The sequence below is a fragment of the Fusarium oxysporum genome, chromosome 12 (assembly GCF_000149955.1).
Source record: "Fusarium oxysporum f. sp. lycopersici 4287 chromosome 12, whole genome shotgun sequence".
Lineage (NCBI taxonomy): Eukaryota > Fungi > Ascomycota > Sordariomycetes > Hypocreales > Nectriaceae > Fusarium > Fusarium oxysporum.
The window spans coordinates 648,500-661,611 of NC_030997.1; the positions used below are offsets into that span (position 1 = coordinate 648,500).

The 13,112-nt window shown below is 47.7% G+C and overlaps 5 protein-coding genes across 5 annotated transcripts; 4 read left to right on the forward strand and 1 right to left on the reverse strand.

The window, feature by feature from the left end:
• Positions 1-2,797: 2,797 nt before the first annotated feature.
• FOXG_13316 (amine oxidase) lies at positions 2,798-4,957 on the forward strand (the record flags this gene model as incomplete). Its single annotated transcript, XM_018393271.1, has 4 exons — positions 2,798-2,854; positions 2,914-3,345; positions 3,395-3,875; positions 3,930-4,957. The coding sequence occupies 4 exons, from the start codon at positions 2,798-2,800 to the stop codon at positions 4,955-4,957; spliced, it is 1,998 nt and encodes a 665-aa protein (XP_018252505.1).
• Positions 4,958-7,068: 2,111 nt separating this feature from the next.
• Positions 7,069-8,297, forward strand: FOXG_13317 (uncharacterized protein; the record flags this gene model as incomplete). The annotated part of the gene is made up of 2 exons (XM_018393272.1): positions 7,069-7,261; positions 7,318-8,297. The coding sequence occupies 2 exons, from the start codon at positions 7,069-7,071 to the stop codon at positions 8,295-8,297; spliced, it is 1,173 nt and encodes a 390-aa protein (XP_018252506.1).
• A 138-nt stretch (positions 8,298-8,435) lies between these two features.
• Positions 8,436-9,611, forward strand: FOXG_21136 (uncharacterized protein; the record flags this gene model as incomplete). The annotated part of the gene is made up of 1 exon (XM_018401468.1): positions 8,436-9,611. One exon carries the CDS (start codon positions 8,436-8,438, stop codon positions 9,609-9,611), a length of 1,176 nt encoding a protein of 391 aa, XP_018252507.1.
• Positions 9,612-10,051: 440 nt separating this feature from the next.
• FOXG_13318 (uncharacterized protein) lies at positions 10,052-10,318 on the forward strand (the record flags this gene model as incomplete). Its single annotated transcript, XM_018393273.1, has 1 exon — positions 10,052-10,318. The coding sequence occupies one exon, from the start codon at positions 10,052-10,054 to the stop codon at positions 10,316-10,318; it is 267 nt and encodes an 88-aa protein (XP_018252508.1).
• Positions 10,319-11,576: 1,258 nt separating this feature from the next.
• FOXG_13319 (uncharacterized protein) lies at positions 11,577-12,833 on the reverse strand (the record flags this gene model as incomplete). Its single annotated transcript, XM_018393274.1, has 3 exons — positions 11,577-11,975; positions 12,025-12,130; positions 12,544-12,833. The coding sequence occupies 3 exons, from the start codon at positions 12,831-12,833 to the stop codon at positions 11,577-11,579; spliced, it is 795 nt and encodes a 264-aa protein (XP_018252509.1).
• Positions 12,834-13,112: the final 279 nt, after the last annotated feature.

Genomic DNA, 13,112 nt, shown 5'->3' on the forward strand with positions numbered 1-13,112 from the left:
TGTTTCTTAAACAAAAGAGATACTTGAGTTCATTTCTAGGTCCCTGGCGACTCTGTCTCACGGTCTCCCTTTCTTTAACGTCACACGGCTGCGTTTGTATAGGGGCCCCGGCACAGACCGGTATGTGTGTACCAATGTCCCAGGCCTTTCTAATCCAGGATTCGAACGGAACCCTCGTCCCATAGGATCCCTGGAGCCCCCAGACCCGCAAGAAGTAAAAGAAGCAGTCATGTGTGGTCTCTTGTTTGGGGAGACAAGAGTCGAAAGCTGGGGAAAAAGAGGGATGCATAGGGGGGCTAAGCTTTTGCGGAGCACGCGGAGTAAATCCTGTTACGACGGGAATACCAATTTCGCCAAGCAATAGCCAAGGTGTTAGTGGGTGGGAACGAATATGAATCTGATACCCACACAAAACATAAAGCATTGGAGCTCGTTATCAGGTGAGCATTACCCCAGCGACTTGGCGGTACTTGGCATCTTGTATGAGGAAGTCATAATAACGCATCCCAATCTTGGCGAGTAAGCTTGGTTGGTTCGTCGATGCTGTTTGTTGCTCTTGGCTGCAATGACTCGGTCAAATGGAATGCACTCTTATTTAGGCAAGATGGTCAATAAACTTGGCGGTTATATGCATCAAAGTCTCTCCTGTGTCAGTGATGACATCTGTTCCAAGAATGACAATCTCTGCCTCCACGTGCTTGGAAAGATGTGATATTCCCTTCCCCTCACCCTCTCGACATGTCCCAACAATGCACGCTGATGCTTTTAGCCTTTAGATGACACGTGGAACTCGCGTGGCTCAGATTCTCTCACTTCTCCGATCCTGGTTTCTGTCTCGGTAGCATTTTAGCTAATGAGTTTATCTTTGTTGTATGTAAGAGTTACAAGATCTGACTCCTCATAGGGCGGGCTAAAACAAGGCTCGGGTGGCAATTCTCCGATCACGTTTCTGGCTTCTCCGCATCCGGCAATCAATGCCCGAGACGCTAAACGAGCCCTAAATTGAGCCTTAATTTTCTTGTATGTTACAGCGCTGTCACTTGCCCAGACACAGCATCAGAGTTGGAGTTTGTCTTGGAAGCCAAGAGAGAGGCGCTCATCTTCCAAGACTTTGTTACCGAGGTTTTGGACAGATCTTGATCCCGGACGAGCGGAGCAAATCAAATCTGATTGAATTGTTGGGGTTGTTTCGTAATGTGCCCAGGCGCTGATGATGCTTAGTTGTCAAAATGTGAGATTTGCAACATTGCAGATTTGACAGATGTCACCCTATACAAATCATTACTATACACCAACAAATTAAAATTATTAATCATATTTGTAATGTGAATGCCGAATTCGCCATCAAATTTAACAGTTTTCTCTTAATTGCCGAGTGAGGTTTTGATGATTCACTCGTGACGCTCATGGGAATAACATAGAACTCACTCGAAGCTGTTCAAACCACCAGCTACCTGACAGCCGACACGCTCACCTTCTTTGTGTCAATGCTGATTGGCCAAAGTATCGGTCTTTGCCATCCATGTCTTCGGTTACCGGCGATTTTAGACCCCATCACCGCCGGACGGCTTGTTCACCGTTTCCGGGGCAAGGTCTGGGGTTGCCATGCATACAGTTATCAACATGGACATCTGAATCCATGCGATTCTCGTTCGGATGTGATGATCCAGGACTCGGAGTTACGGTGAGCCAATTGACGGGCGCTTACCTCAGTCTAGAGAATATCTTGGTACGTGAGACATGCATTTCTCAACAAGCCAAAGGTTACATGCATTGCTTGGCAATAACCCCTAATATTAACACAGCCCGCGGGCCTCATCATTGGCAGTTGCGTGGAGTGCCATGCCAACAATCCAAGCTCATGCGAAATATGGCGATGAACTGGCGGGACGCTCACTTAGAGCACGGCCTTCAAGGTCCACTGTCACAAAATCCGCTTATCTGCCCCAGATTATAACGTTTAGAAGCAAGATGCTTTCGCTATCGTATGAGCCCCAAAAATGGGTACGGGATCTTGGGTAATGGCTTGGCGAAATGCTTACCTCGTACAGCGTGGCTGTCGGGATTGGAAATGAAGTTGGGTCTCTCGAGCGAGGCTGAATTCGTGCAACATGCTAATTTCAATACGAATTTCTGGGCGCAAATTTCGACAACCAAGTTTTGAGCCCTTTCAGCTTATGTCTCAGTCCTTTATGTACAGCAGCGGGCTCTGCCATGCTGTTCTTTGAGCGCGCTTCGCGAGATCGAGTAGGTATTGTGACCGCACCAGCGTTTGTCAATATTCTATCAAGTGCCGACGAATGAGTCAGAGCGATCTGTCAAAACGATCAATGAGTGTAAGTTAGAGATACCGGACCGTTACACAGATAAGCTATCCACCCCGGCCCGGATCTGACGTTTCCTTTAGAGGTTCGATCAGCAAAAAGGTCTACACATGACGATCGCTAGCGCGACGCGTTACCTTTGGAGGCAAGAGGGGAACCGCGTTTAATAACCTCCAAAGGCAAGGCTTTGGTGATGTTTCCCCTCTCATGCACAAAACATTGGGGTTCTTGGTGGCATTTGGGTAAGATTATCAGGAACAAAAGTCAAAAAAACACCAACCGGGCCGGTCGTGAAGTTTATCTTGCATCGTCGATGTCATTAGAAGGCGCAACGTCATCGGTCACCTTCCACGGCCCTTCGCCAACTTACTTCTGTTTATATATAAACTTGGGAGTCTTTGGTGATATTTTGTGTTCATGCCAAGTCACACCGCCACTAGATTTGAGCCTCATAGACAATCGACACCGCAACAATGACCGCTGCATCGCCTCATCCGTTTGACCCTCTGTCGCCCGAGGAGATTTCGAGGGTCAGTCAATCATCAATGAATAATCCTCAATCTCAGCAATGATAAGCTGAGATATCTAGGCTTCACGCATCGTGCGCCCCCACTTTGGCGGTCATGACCCCAACTTCCGTGTCATCACTCTTCTCGAGCCCGCCAAGAAGGAAATGATCACTTATCTCGAAAAAGAGCACCTCAATCAACCCATTGACCATGCGCCAACTCGCCATGCTCGGGTGGAGGCTTCCATCAAAGCCGAAACCGAAGGGAATCACCTTTTTGAGCTTATCGTCGATCTTGACACTGACAAAGTTGTCAAGAAGCAGCATGTTGAAGGGAAGCATTCTTACATCGACACTGATTACATGAAAGCTGTTGAAGCTGCTTGTCTCGCCAATGAAGAGGTCCAGGCTCTGATAAAGACTCTTGATCTCCCTGCAGGCGCGACTGTTGTCGTTGAACCGTGGGCTTATGCGACGGATGGAATGAACGATATGACTCATCGAGTCAGCATGGTAGGCTTTTCTTGGCTTCGTGGGTGCTTGGTATACTAAATCTGAGCAGTGCTGGTTCTATGTACGGCTGTTGGAGAACCCCAATGCGAACTATTACGCTTATCCTTTGGATGTATGCGCCGAGGTATCCGAGTCTCTTAGGGTCATGAAAGTTTACCGTCTACCAACAACACCAGACGAAAGAGCAAACAACGAGAAAAGGCCATTTGATCGCCGAAGAGTCCACTCTGCTGCCACTAGCGAATACCATCCCGACTTGCGACCAAACCCCAGGACTACTACCAAGCCACTACATGTAACTCAGCCCGAAGGTCCTTCATTCCATATCGAAGGCAATCGTCTGACCTGGGAGAAATGGGAGCTCCGAGTTGGCTTCAACTACCGAGAGGGTCTCACTCTCCATGACGTTCGATATGATGGACGAAGCCTGTTCTATCGCCTTTCGTTGGCTGAGATGTTCGTACCATACGGCGATCCACGAGCCCCATATCCACGAAAGGCTGCATTCGACCTTGGTAATGATGGCGCCGGTATCAATGCCCAATAACCTCCAGCTTGGTTGTGATTGCCTTGGGACGATCAAGTACTTCGACGCTTATCACAATACGTCATCGGCGAGCCTCTGAAGTTGCCCAATGTTGTCTGCTGTCACGAACAAGATGACGGAATTCTTTGGAAGCATACCAACTTCCGCACGAATGTTCCGGTCGTAACTCGTTCTCGAATTTTGGTCCTGCAGACTATAATAACTGTGACCAACTACGAGTATATCTTTGCCTGGCACTTTAGTCAAGATGCTTCCATCTTCTATGAGGTTCGGGCAACAGGCATTCTCTCCACTGCGCCAACCTCTATAGATCACAAGGGGACGTATCTTTATGGAAATATCGTGGCACCCGGAGTTCTCGCACCATATCATCAGCATCTTTTCAGTCTTCGCATTGACCCTACAATTGACGGCCATGCCAACTCACTCGTGGTTGAAGAGTCCAAGCCACTTCCCATCGATGATCCAGCCGTTCATAATCCTTTCGGCGTAGGCTATGTGACCGAGAGTCAAACGGTCGAAGAGGAAGGAGGCTTTGATCTTGACTTTACGAAAGCGCGTACCTTTAAATTCGTCAACGAGAATAAGATTAACCCCATCACCGGTACGCCAGTCGGCTTCAAGCTTATGCCCTTCTACAGCCAGATGCTTCTCGCGCACCCTGAATCCTTCCATGCCAAGCGCTCGGAGTTTGCGGAGCATGCGGTGTGGGTGACCAGGTATGAAGACAACGATCATTTCCCTGCGGGTAAATACACGATGCAATCAGCCGGAGGCGACGGCTTGGCGTCTGTAATTGCGAGGCGCCGAAACACCGGAGTTACTCATTCCGTGAGGAATGAGGATATTGTCATTTGGCATACTTTCGGCTCCACTCATAACCCGCGTATTGAGGATTGGCCTGTTATGCCGAGTGAGAAGATGATGGTTGGGTTGAAGCCGGTGAACTTCTTCTCTGGAAATCCGGGGTTGGATGTTGCTCCTTCCACACAGGAGAAGAATAAAAGTGTCCTTTATACAGGAGAGGAAAAGAAAGACCCTGGGTGCTGTGCTTCAAAGCTGTAAAGGCAAATCGTGGTTCGATAATGGGTTTGACAATTCACAATAGAGAGTTGGCGAACAGAGGATGTCAGCCTTGCTGAGGCCCTTCGTAAGGTTGAGTGACTTCCATTCTAGCGGGCAGTGTATATTTGACTGCTGATATTGCTTCTTGCGGCTTGTCCCCTGGTCCCTCGTAATCAGAGTTCTTGATCTTCCGGTTTTCCATTTAGGTTAACTTAGGATAACTTATAATGGTTTAGGATAACTTTGTAAACTATAACTCTCTGACTAGTTTGTTTCCAGCTTGCAATCAAGCCTCGAAAAGTACCATTCATTCTAGTCATTGTGCTATGTCTGTGATCTGTGCGGATCATGGTCCACTCTATACCAACCAAACTTGTTTTATGAGCTGATCCAAGGTTGGAAAGCGTCGAGTATATTACCCTCGGGATACTAGTCAGCGCTATTCAGCAATGTCCATGCCCTCTTTGTCGGTAGATTTTCCGCTATAGATCGCAATGACTACTGAAAGTGGGGAGGTTAAATTCTAAGATAAGGCTTCCATTATCCCGTAACACTTGACCGATCTCTGACCACTCCTCCCCGCGCCTGTGATTTGGCTCATCGTTAAATATTTCGTCTCCGAAAAGATAATCCATTCGCAGGCCAAGAGTCCAACCCTTTTGCCTTAGGCGCATGGGTATCTTAGCAAGCCACTCCATCAACCCCATCGGACATCCCCTGTCGTCTCTGGGAGCATTAAGCAGCCGAGTCATCAGATCAAATCCAAGGAAAGCAAGTTCGTCCGTGTTCAGTCCGTCGATAAATGCATCTTTAATGTATGCATTGGATGAAAACCACATACTATCAGGAGACCGTAATCCGTTATCCGGAATAAACTTGCCTGTCTCGGTGACTGTTTCGGGCGATCTGTCGGGCAGCCAAGAATCGGCGAGATGAGTGAAAATAGCACCATAGAGGTCTTTCATGTAATATTAAACGCACCGAAGTGCTTCGGCCTCGCCGCGACTGACCTCTTGAAAGCTAAGGCAACTAACTTGTCAATGACCTTGAGCTCCAGCGAGTCTTCGAGATAATGTATCTTGGATACAAGCTCATATCTCAGAAAAGCTCGGAATAGGCGCTTTCTTTCAACGTCTCTGAGCGCATCTACCCTGAGGATATCGATGCCAATGGGCTGGCCTCTAAACTGCAGCTGGTCGACATTGGAATAAGGGCTTGGCATACACAGATAAGCGCGAGACGGATAGGTTGATGTGGCCTTTGTGATATAGTCCTCGATATATCTTGCAAGTCGAGTGTAGAGTCTGTCAAGTCGATCGATAGTAACCGAATCGTAGTGTAGGAATGGATTCTAAAGGTGCCCTTCCCTCCATTTCTCACTGTGTAGCCACGGGTTCTTCAAAGGGAATTTTGCAACGACCAGAGCATCTTGGAGTAGGCCTCCAGGAGGCTCAGCTTGAAGGTGAGCCCTTTGAATGTCCTCTTTCGATTCGCGATAATGCTGAAGGATTTTAGGTGATGCAGAGAGAAGCGGTTTGATGTTTGATCTGGTCCTGAGGTGAAGCAGGATCATCACATTGATCTCGGGCGGAAGAGAAGAGAAACAATCCATGATGGGGTTGATCTTACCTAAGCTTGGGGTGGCGGCGAAGACTTGGTTTTGTCGTTGAACGGCGTTCATCTTATTTTTGGTTTAGATCGCGTTGTTGTTGTTGCCTGGAGGCTGGATGAATAGATGGGTTGGTAGAAGGATGGTCGCTTTATAGACTTGTGGAGATATGCGTTCAATAAAAATACACTTTTTACAATTGCCGTAAAGTAAAGCATGATGCGCAGTCGAATTAACTCTATGTGCGAGACAAACACAAATTCTCTTCAATATAAAGTCAGTTTTGCTCACCAAGTATCGACTGGCCTTATACTGCGGTATCAGCCTCATTTGCGAACCACCACAAGGCAGAAAGTGGCGTTACAGCTCACTTGAAACATGTAAAAAATTACTTCCCCGCTTCCTTTAAAATCTCAAGAAGAAGAGAAAGAACTCTGCCCGCAGAAACATTGAGACTGTCACCTGATCTCTTTTACTCATCCCAAGACACGCCGCAACCAAGATGTCAAGTTCAGATGACTCAGACAGTAGCATCATAGTCTCCGATGAATCGGATATCGAAAGCATTATCAGCGAATCTGAGGGAGATGAAGAGGCGGGCTTCGACGAAATTGACGATCAGTTTTCTGATAGCGATGATGGCAATCAGGTTTCTGGGTCTGTATTCCCTGAGGGAACCGAAAGTGCTCTCAACTGTGTGTATAAATCTGCTGAATTTCACATAAACAAAGGGGAGATTAATGCGCTACAGTAATGTTCTTCGCTGGCGGCAGCATCGCTGGTGCCATTGCCCAGACTTTCGACACCAATAGGACTACTGATCAGCCCATGGTTCAGGCTGCTGGTGTGTCAAGCCTACTTGTATGCCTTTTCGATGAGCCTTATCTAATCCTACTTCCAGAAACGGAGAACGATATGGACAGCGTGGATCTTGGCAGTGATGATATTAGCACTGAGGTCCATGCGAATATCTCACACACTCAAACGGATGCTTTCCCCAACACCAGGAATTCCTCGGTAGCCAACACAACCGCGCCATATACAAACAAAGCATCGAATGCTGTACGGGCTCTGGAAGCCAAGATTGCCCGTGACATAGGCCGCAATCATCTAAGCATGCCTTTACCAGGACAAACCTATGGAACAAAGTCTAACACAACTACTCGACTTGTCCAGGTGCCCCATAATCCAGGTTTCCTGGAATGTCTAGGTTGGCGTCTTCGACGTACATTCCTTCAGCCGAATATATATACCCCTTTGCCCTCTCCCTCACACATCCGCGTGCTTTTCATCCAGCCTGGAGTGAATGAGGACACTCTGGTGGCCTCGTTCGAACTCTTGGATTTGAACGCAGCAAACATTCGATTTGAAGCTATTTCTTACCAGTGGAGTGAGTGCGGTGGCCAGAAAGCGTCAATGCGTCTTGGAGGTGAGCAAATGTCTATCAACGCGTATCTCCGAAATATTCTGCTTCATCTTCGGCGCGAACAACATATTCGGGTTATGTGGGCCGATGCATTGTGTATCAACCAATCTGACCACGCGGAACGTCTACAGCAAGTCAGCATAATGCAGAAGATATATTCCCAAGCATTCAGAGTCATCGGTTTTGTTGGCAAGGACTACACTCATGCGGGTATGTGCTTCAATGCCATCAAAGCTTTGACTTCAGCATGGTTCGAAGTTCGGAAAAGCTTTGGCCAAGATGATAGTACCTTCAACACCTGGTAACATTTATGGCCGTTTTATGAACGAGGCTTCTATGGGTCGAATCGTTGAGGTATTTCAGAGTGGCTATTGGAAGCGGTTATGGGTGGTCCAAGAATTAGTTTCCTCCCGTCGTGCAATCATTCGATGGGGAGACGCGAAATGTCCTGGACTTTGCTAGGGCTCGCAGCGACTCTGATCAGGAACAACAAAAGCTTGATGACAATGTTCAATCGTATCGATAAGTCAAAAAAGTCTCCTGTCCCTTTCCAAGGAAGCCCGGACGCTCGGACTGGTCTGATGAACGCTTATCTCATGTATCGAATGTCTTCAACCCAGTTTCGAGGCGATTCAATGTCGTTTTTGGATGTCCTCCGACTGACGCGGAATTTCGATGTTTCAGAACGTTTGGATCGAATATACGCTATTTTAGGCCTTCCGAGTCGACACACGGGGCCAGGACGCACGTCTATACCTCCAGACTATCGCCTACTCCCAGATGGGTTATACAGTCGCGTCTTTTACTGGGTCTATCAAACTCATGATGAACCCCTTGAGATCCTCTCCGCGATCCGACATACTTCGCTATTTTACCCTGACTTTCCAACATGGATACCACGTTGGCATGTGAAACCAATCAGGAGCATTGGTATCTCTCATAGAGCTAGTATGAAGTTTGATGCGTCAGCTGGTTGGAAACCAAAACCTCCGGCAAAGCTTGCTTGGAGTAGAAACGAGCGACATTTGATCCTCCAGGGATTTGTCCTCGCATCTGTAACATCTGCTCACCGAGTGTTTCCTACAGCAAGCACGAAGGATCCCCTATCCCGTCATAAGAAACTCAAAACACACAATACCGGGCTGAATCACTGGCTGAACGTGCATGTGCGTAGCCATGATGATATACAAGCTCGATTACCTCTCATCTTGACAGCTGGTCAAGATTGGTACGGCAACATCTTGAAGGAGCAGAATAGTATAGATGAGCATACTGCATCGTTTGTAAAGTGGAGTCAGGGGTACTTCAGAAACGCGAGGCCTTGTGATGAAGAGGCTGTTAGATACGGACAGGCTGTGAACAACGTGTGTCGCGACCGACAAATATTCACCGCGACGAACTGCTTGCTGGGACTTGGGCCTAATCTTCTTAGGAAAGGCGATTTGGTATGTGTTGTTGCTGGAGGTCCGGTTCCTTATATTCTACGACCTTTGGGTGATGATACGTTTTACTTTGTTGGAGAGTGCTATGTGGCTGGATACATGTTTGGAGAGGCCGTGGCGGAATGGAGGTCACAAGCACAGGCTTCCTTGAGCTTGCGAATATTTACCTTGAGGTAGAGTCATGGTCTTACCCACCTGCTCTACGACTAGATTAAAAGTCACCATCTCTTGAAAGCTGACTCACAACGCGAGACTAGTGATTGAGACCTTGATTCAGTTAGACCCCGTAGCCTATGTGATTCCCTGTCACTAGTACGACGCTATTGGATTATAGGAATTGGAGTACCTCAAGCACTGTCACGCATTATAATACTACTGGTAATCCTGTCTCTCGCCCGCACCGAATATCCCTAAAACCAGATATATGCCGGCATATATGGGAGGTCTTAGCAGTTGCCGTCTAGAAATCTATTCGTGATTCAAGTAGGTCCTTTTTCTATTTTAGCCGTGTCTTTCTGTGACCTCTTCCAACTTAACCCTCGCAAAAGCCAGAACCTTGAAACCACCAATCGTTTTTAAACATAATTTAGCACTTTCTACCTTGAAGCATCTTCAAAATGCCGCGCAAAACGGAGGATTATTTCACCAACCACGTTGGAAAACAGTACTATGTCCACTTCATTGATGATTACTTGATTGCAGATTCATTAAAGTTCGTCGACGCTCTGCGGTGGCACTTTGGCCAGGAGGCAGAGGGGAACAGAGATTGGAGTCTTACCGGACCTGTTAATGGCAAATGGCGTATCCACGCATGGGTCCAGAGAGACGTTATCACTCAACTCCGAACTAGCACGTCGTACACACACGACACAGGGCTGGCCTAATGGAATGTTCCACTAGTGAGCGATAGAGCTCGGTGTGGTAGCGCCGTGCGAGATTCCGGAAGACCTCGATTAGATTACTTACATCTATATACAAGCAATTACTTGTAGACATGGTGTTTGCACGGTGACAACTATTGAATTCGCTCCGGTTGGTTTTCTTTAATAATTATAACTGCGCTATATGCTGAACCCAGCTATTTGACTGTGGAAACGAGTATATTCAGGCGCCTAGTGAAGTTATTTGCTGTTAGGTACCCTACACCTAGACATTCGGAAGTGGAGAAGCAAAGGGCGAGAAAATGATTGGATCATGTGCGGTAGCGGAGCGGAAGAACGAAAGCCTCATCTTGAGACACGGCAACTGGCGAATGAGAACAGTAAACAGCCAGAGACCTCCAGAAGTACAAAATGACAACATTGAATAAAGGAACAAGAAGAAGCAAATTACCTAATAAGAAGCGACCTTTCTGAAGGAAGAGAGAGTTTTCATCACCGTGCACGTTGACTAGTCCGCCTCATCTCAATCTCGCCGAGCCCAGCAAAAAAACTCTGCACTCGCTAAACAAACAGCTTAGTCACTGTATCCACAATACCTCTCTATAAAAGTCTGCTCTGTCGCCAACCATTTGGGCTTTTCTTCTTTTCTTCTTCATGTCGACAATACTTCAGAGAATCATTTCTATAGTATTCGACCTTCTCTTGGTTCCCTAAAAGAGCCACAGATCCCACCCTGGTTGATGAATGAATATCCTCGATGCCCTAGAGTGAATACCCCTTTTGGTCCTCTCGATCTGTCCGCAAGGATGGCGGTGGTTGCTCTTTGAGTGGCCGCTGTATAGAGAGATGTTACTCTTGATGATCTCGGCCCCCAGAGCGGTCTGCCCTCGGGCGCGCTTTTGGGGCGGGCATTGATGGACGTCTGACAGGCTTCTTTTTTCGTTGCTTTCTGAGGCTTGCCTTGGTAGTGAGGAAGAAATGTGAACATTATGAACTGCACTGATACTCTCATCCTATTGAGCGTTGTAGGTGATGGGTTCCCAAATCACGCCCAATTGACGAGAGCGAGAGGTAGCAGCTCCTGTATAACTGAAGCTGACTGCACTACTCCATGATAACAGGAATGATCAAATGGCTGTTGTACTTCCCTCCTGTGTGAACATGATGCCGCCCGATATTCTCATCTTCTGGTTCTGTCAAGCGACACAAGTCAGTCTCAGGTAGGCACATGTCATGTCCAGAATCGTTCAGCGCTATGCCCTCACCAGCAGCAAACACAGCCCAATCGGCCAGATGGGGATCTTAATGCGGACAGTTGTACCTGGAGTAATGGGCTGTCGAACGCGGTGGCTGTAAAAACGTCTGTCTCGTGTGACGAGTCGTCGGACACAATAGGTCCGCCCTCTGCATTGAGAGAGATGTGGTGTGAAGCTCGGAGGAAGCCCTGCGGACCCCAGGTTTTGGCCGTGTTTACATCAGGTACCTGGTCAATAGCAACAGGACAAGGATAGTTGAGATGTGAGAGCTGCCGGCCTTTGTTGTCGATCTTGCGGATCTGCACAACGACGTCGAAGTTGTCATGATCAGGGCATGACATAAGTAACACTGCTTTGGGGTAGCCAGCCAGCTCAGTTGTGACGTCAAACTTAGCTGTAAAGGTCTGGCATTCGTTGAGTCCCATGTATGTTTTTGAGGTGGCCAAGACTTACCAATCCATTACTCAAACTCCTTCCTTCATAGGAGTTTATGTATTCCTGATTTGGTTCTAGATCCACCAGCGTTCCTGTTGTTCCATCAAGGTATAGAGTTCGAAGCCTTTGTCTTGTAAGCGGATAACTCCGCTCAGGCCTCTCGACAACAGTCGTGGCGGAACTCCTATCTGCCTCAAAGCCAAGCAGTTACAGCCGGACACGAGGCGTTGAGAATTCCCAGCTGGTCTTGTTGCCTGTGCAAGGCTTGCAATAAAAGTCGAAAAACTGCTGAAGTTCATCCGAGACGGATGGTCGATACATGTCGTGCCCTTGTCAGTCAACAGTTAATCTGCCATGTTCGGCCATGGGTATATGTGAGATTACGCAGCATCATATGAGAAGAAGGAAAGAAAGCAGTATTGCTTACACTCTTGGAATGGATGGACTCGAAGCCATCTCTTTTCGGTCTTGGCTTATCGGAAAGTCTGGAACGAGCCATAAGTGTGCAGCATGCTTGAGTATGAAGCAACAACATACATAGGAATATTGTCGATGTTCTCAACAGGAATTCTCTTGTCCTCCCAGTAGTCTTCGTACAGTGGACGTTTCTCGAGCATGGCACCAACATTCTCAACACCTTCAGGCCCCGCAAACCCGTTTGAGATCATTCGGTGAAGGCCAGGGATATGTGGGCGTCCTCCTCTGGCAACATAGTGACGAAACAGACCCGTATAACCTTCCCAGGGAGCGATGGCTTTCAGTGCAGGATAGTGCATTCTTAAAGCAAAGTTGATTTGCGAAATGGCCAACCATGAATTTCCTGCCATAACGATGGAGCCATTGCACCAAGGCTGTTTAGACAGCCAATCGATAACATCGTAAATATCCTCTGCTTCTTGAATGCCCCAGCGCGCAATGACTCCTTCGCTATGACAGCACCACGAGCATAAGTGTTCAACACAGCATAGCCACGTTCAGCCCACTCGGGCAGGGATCTGGGGCCTCGAACTTTTCATAGCTTGATATGCAATCGAGTGCGATTCCCGCTCGATAGGGTGCCATAAAGTCGTAATTTTAAGGACCAGTCCCAGTCTTACCATGCAGCT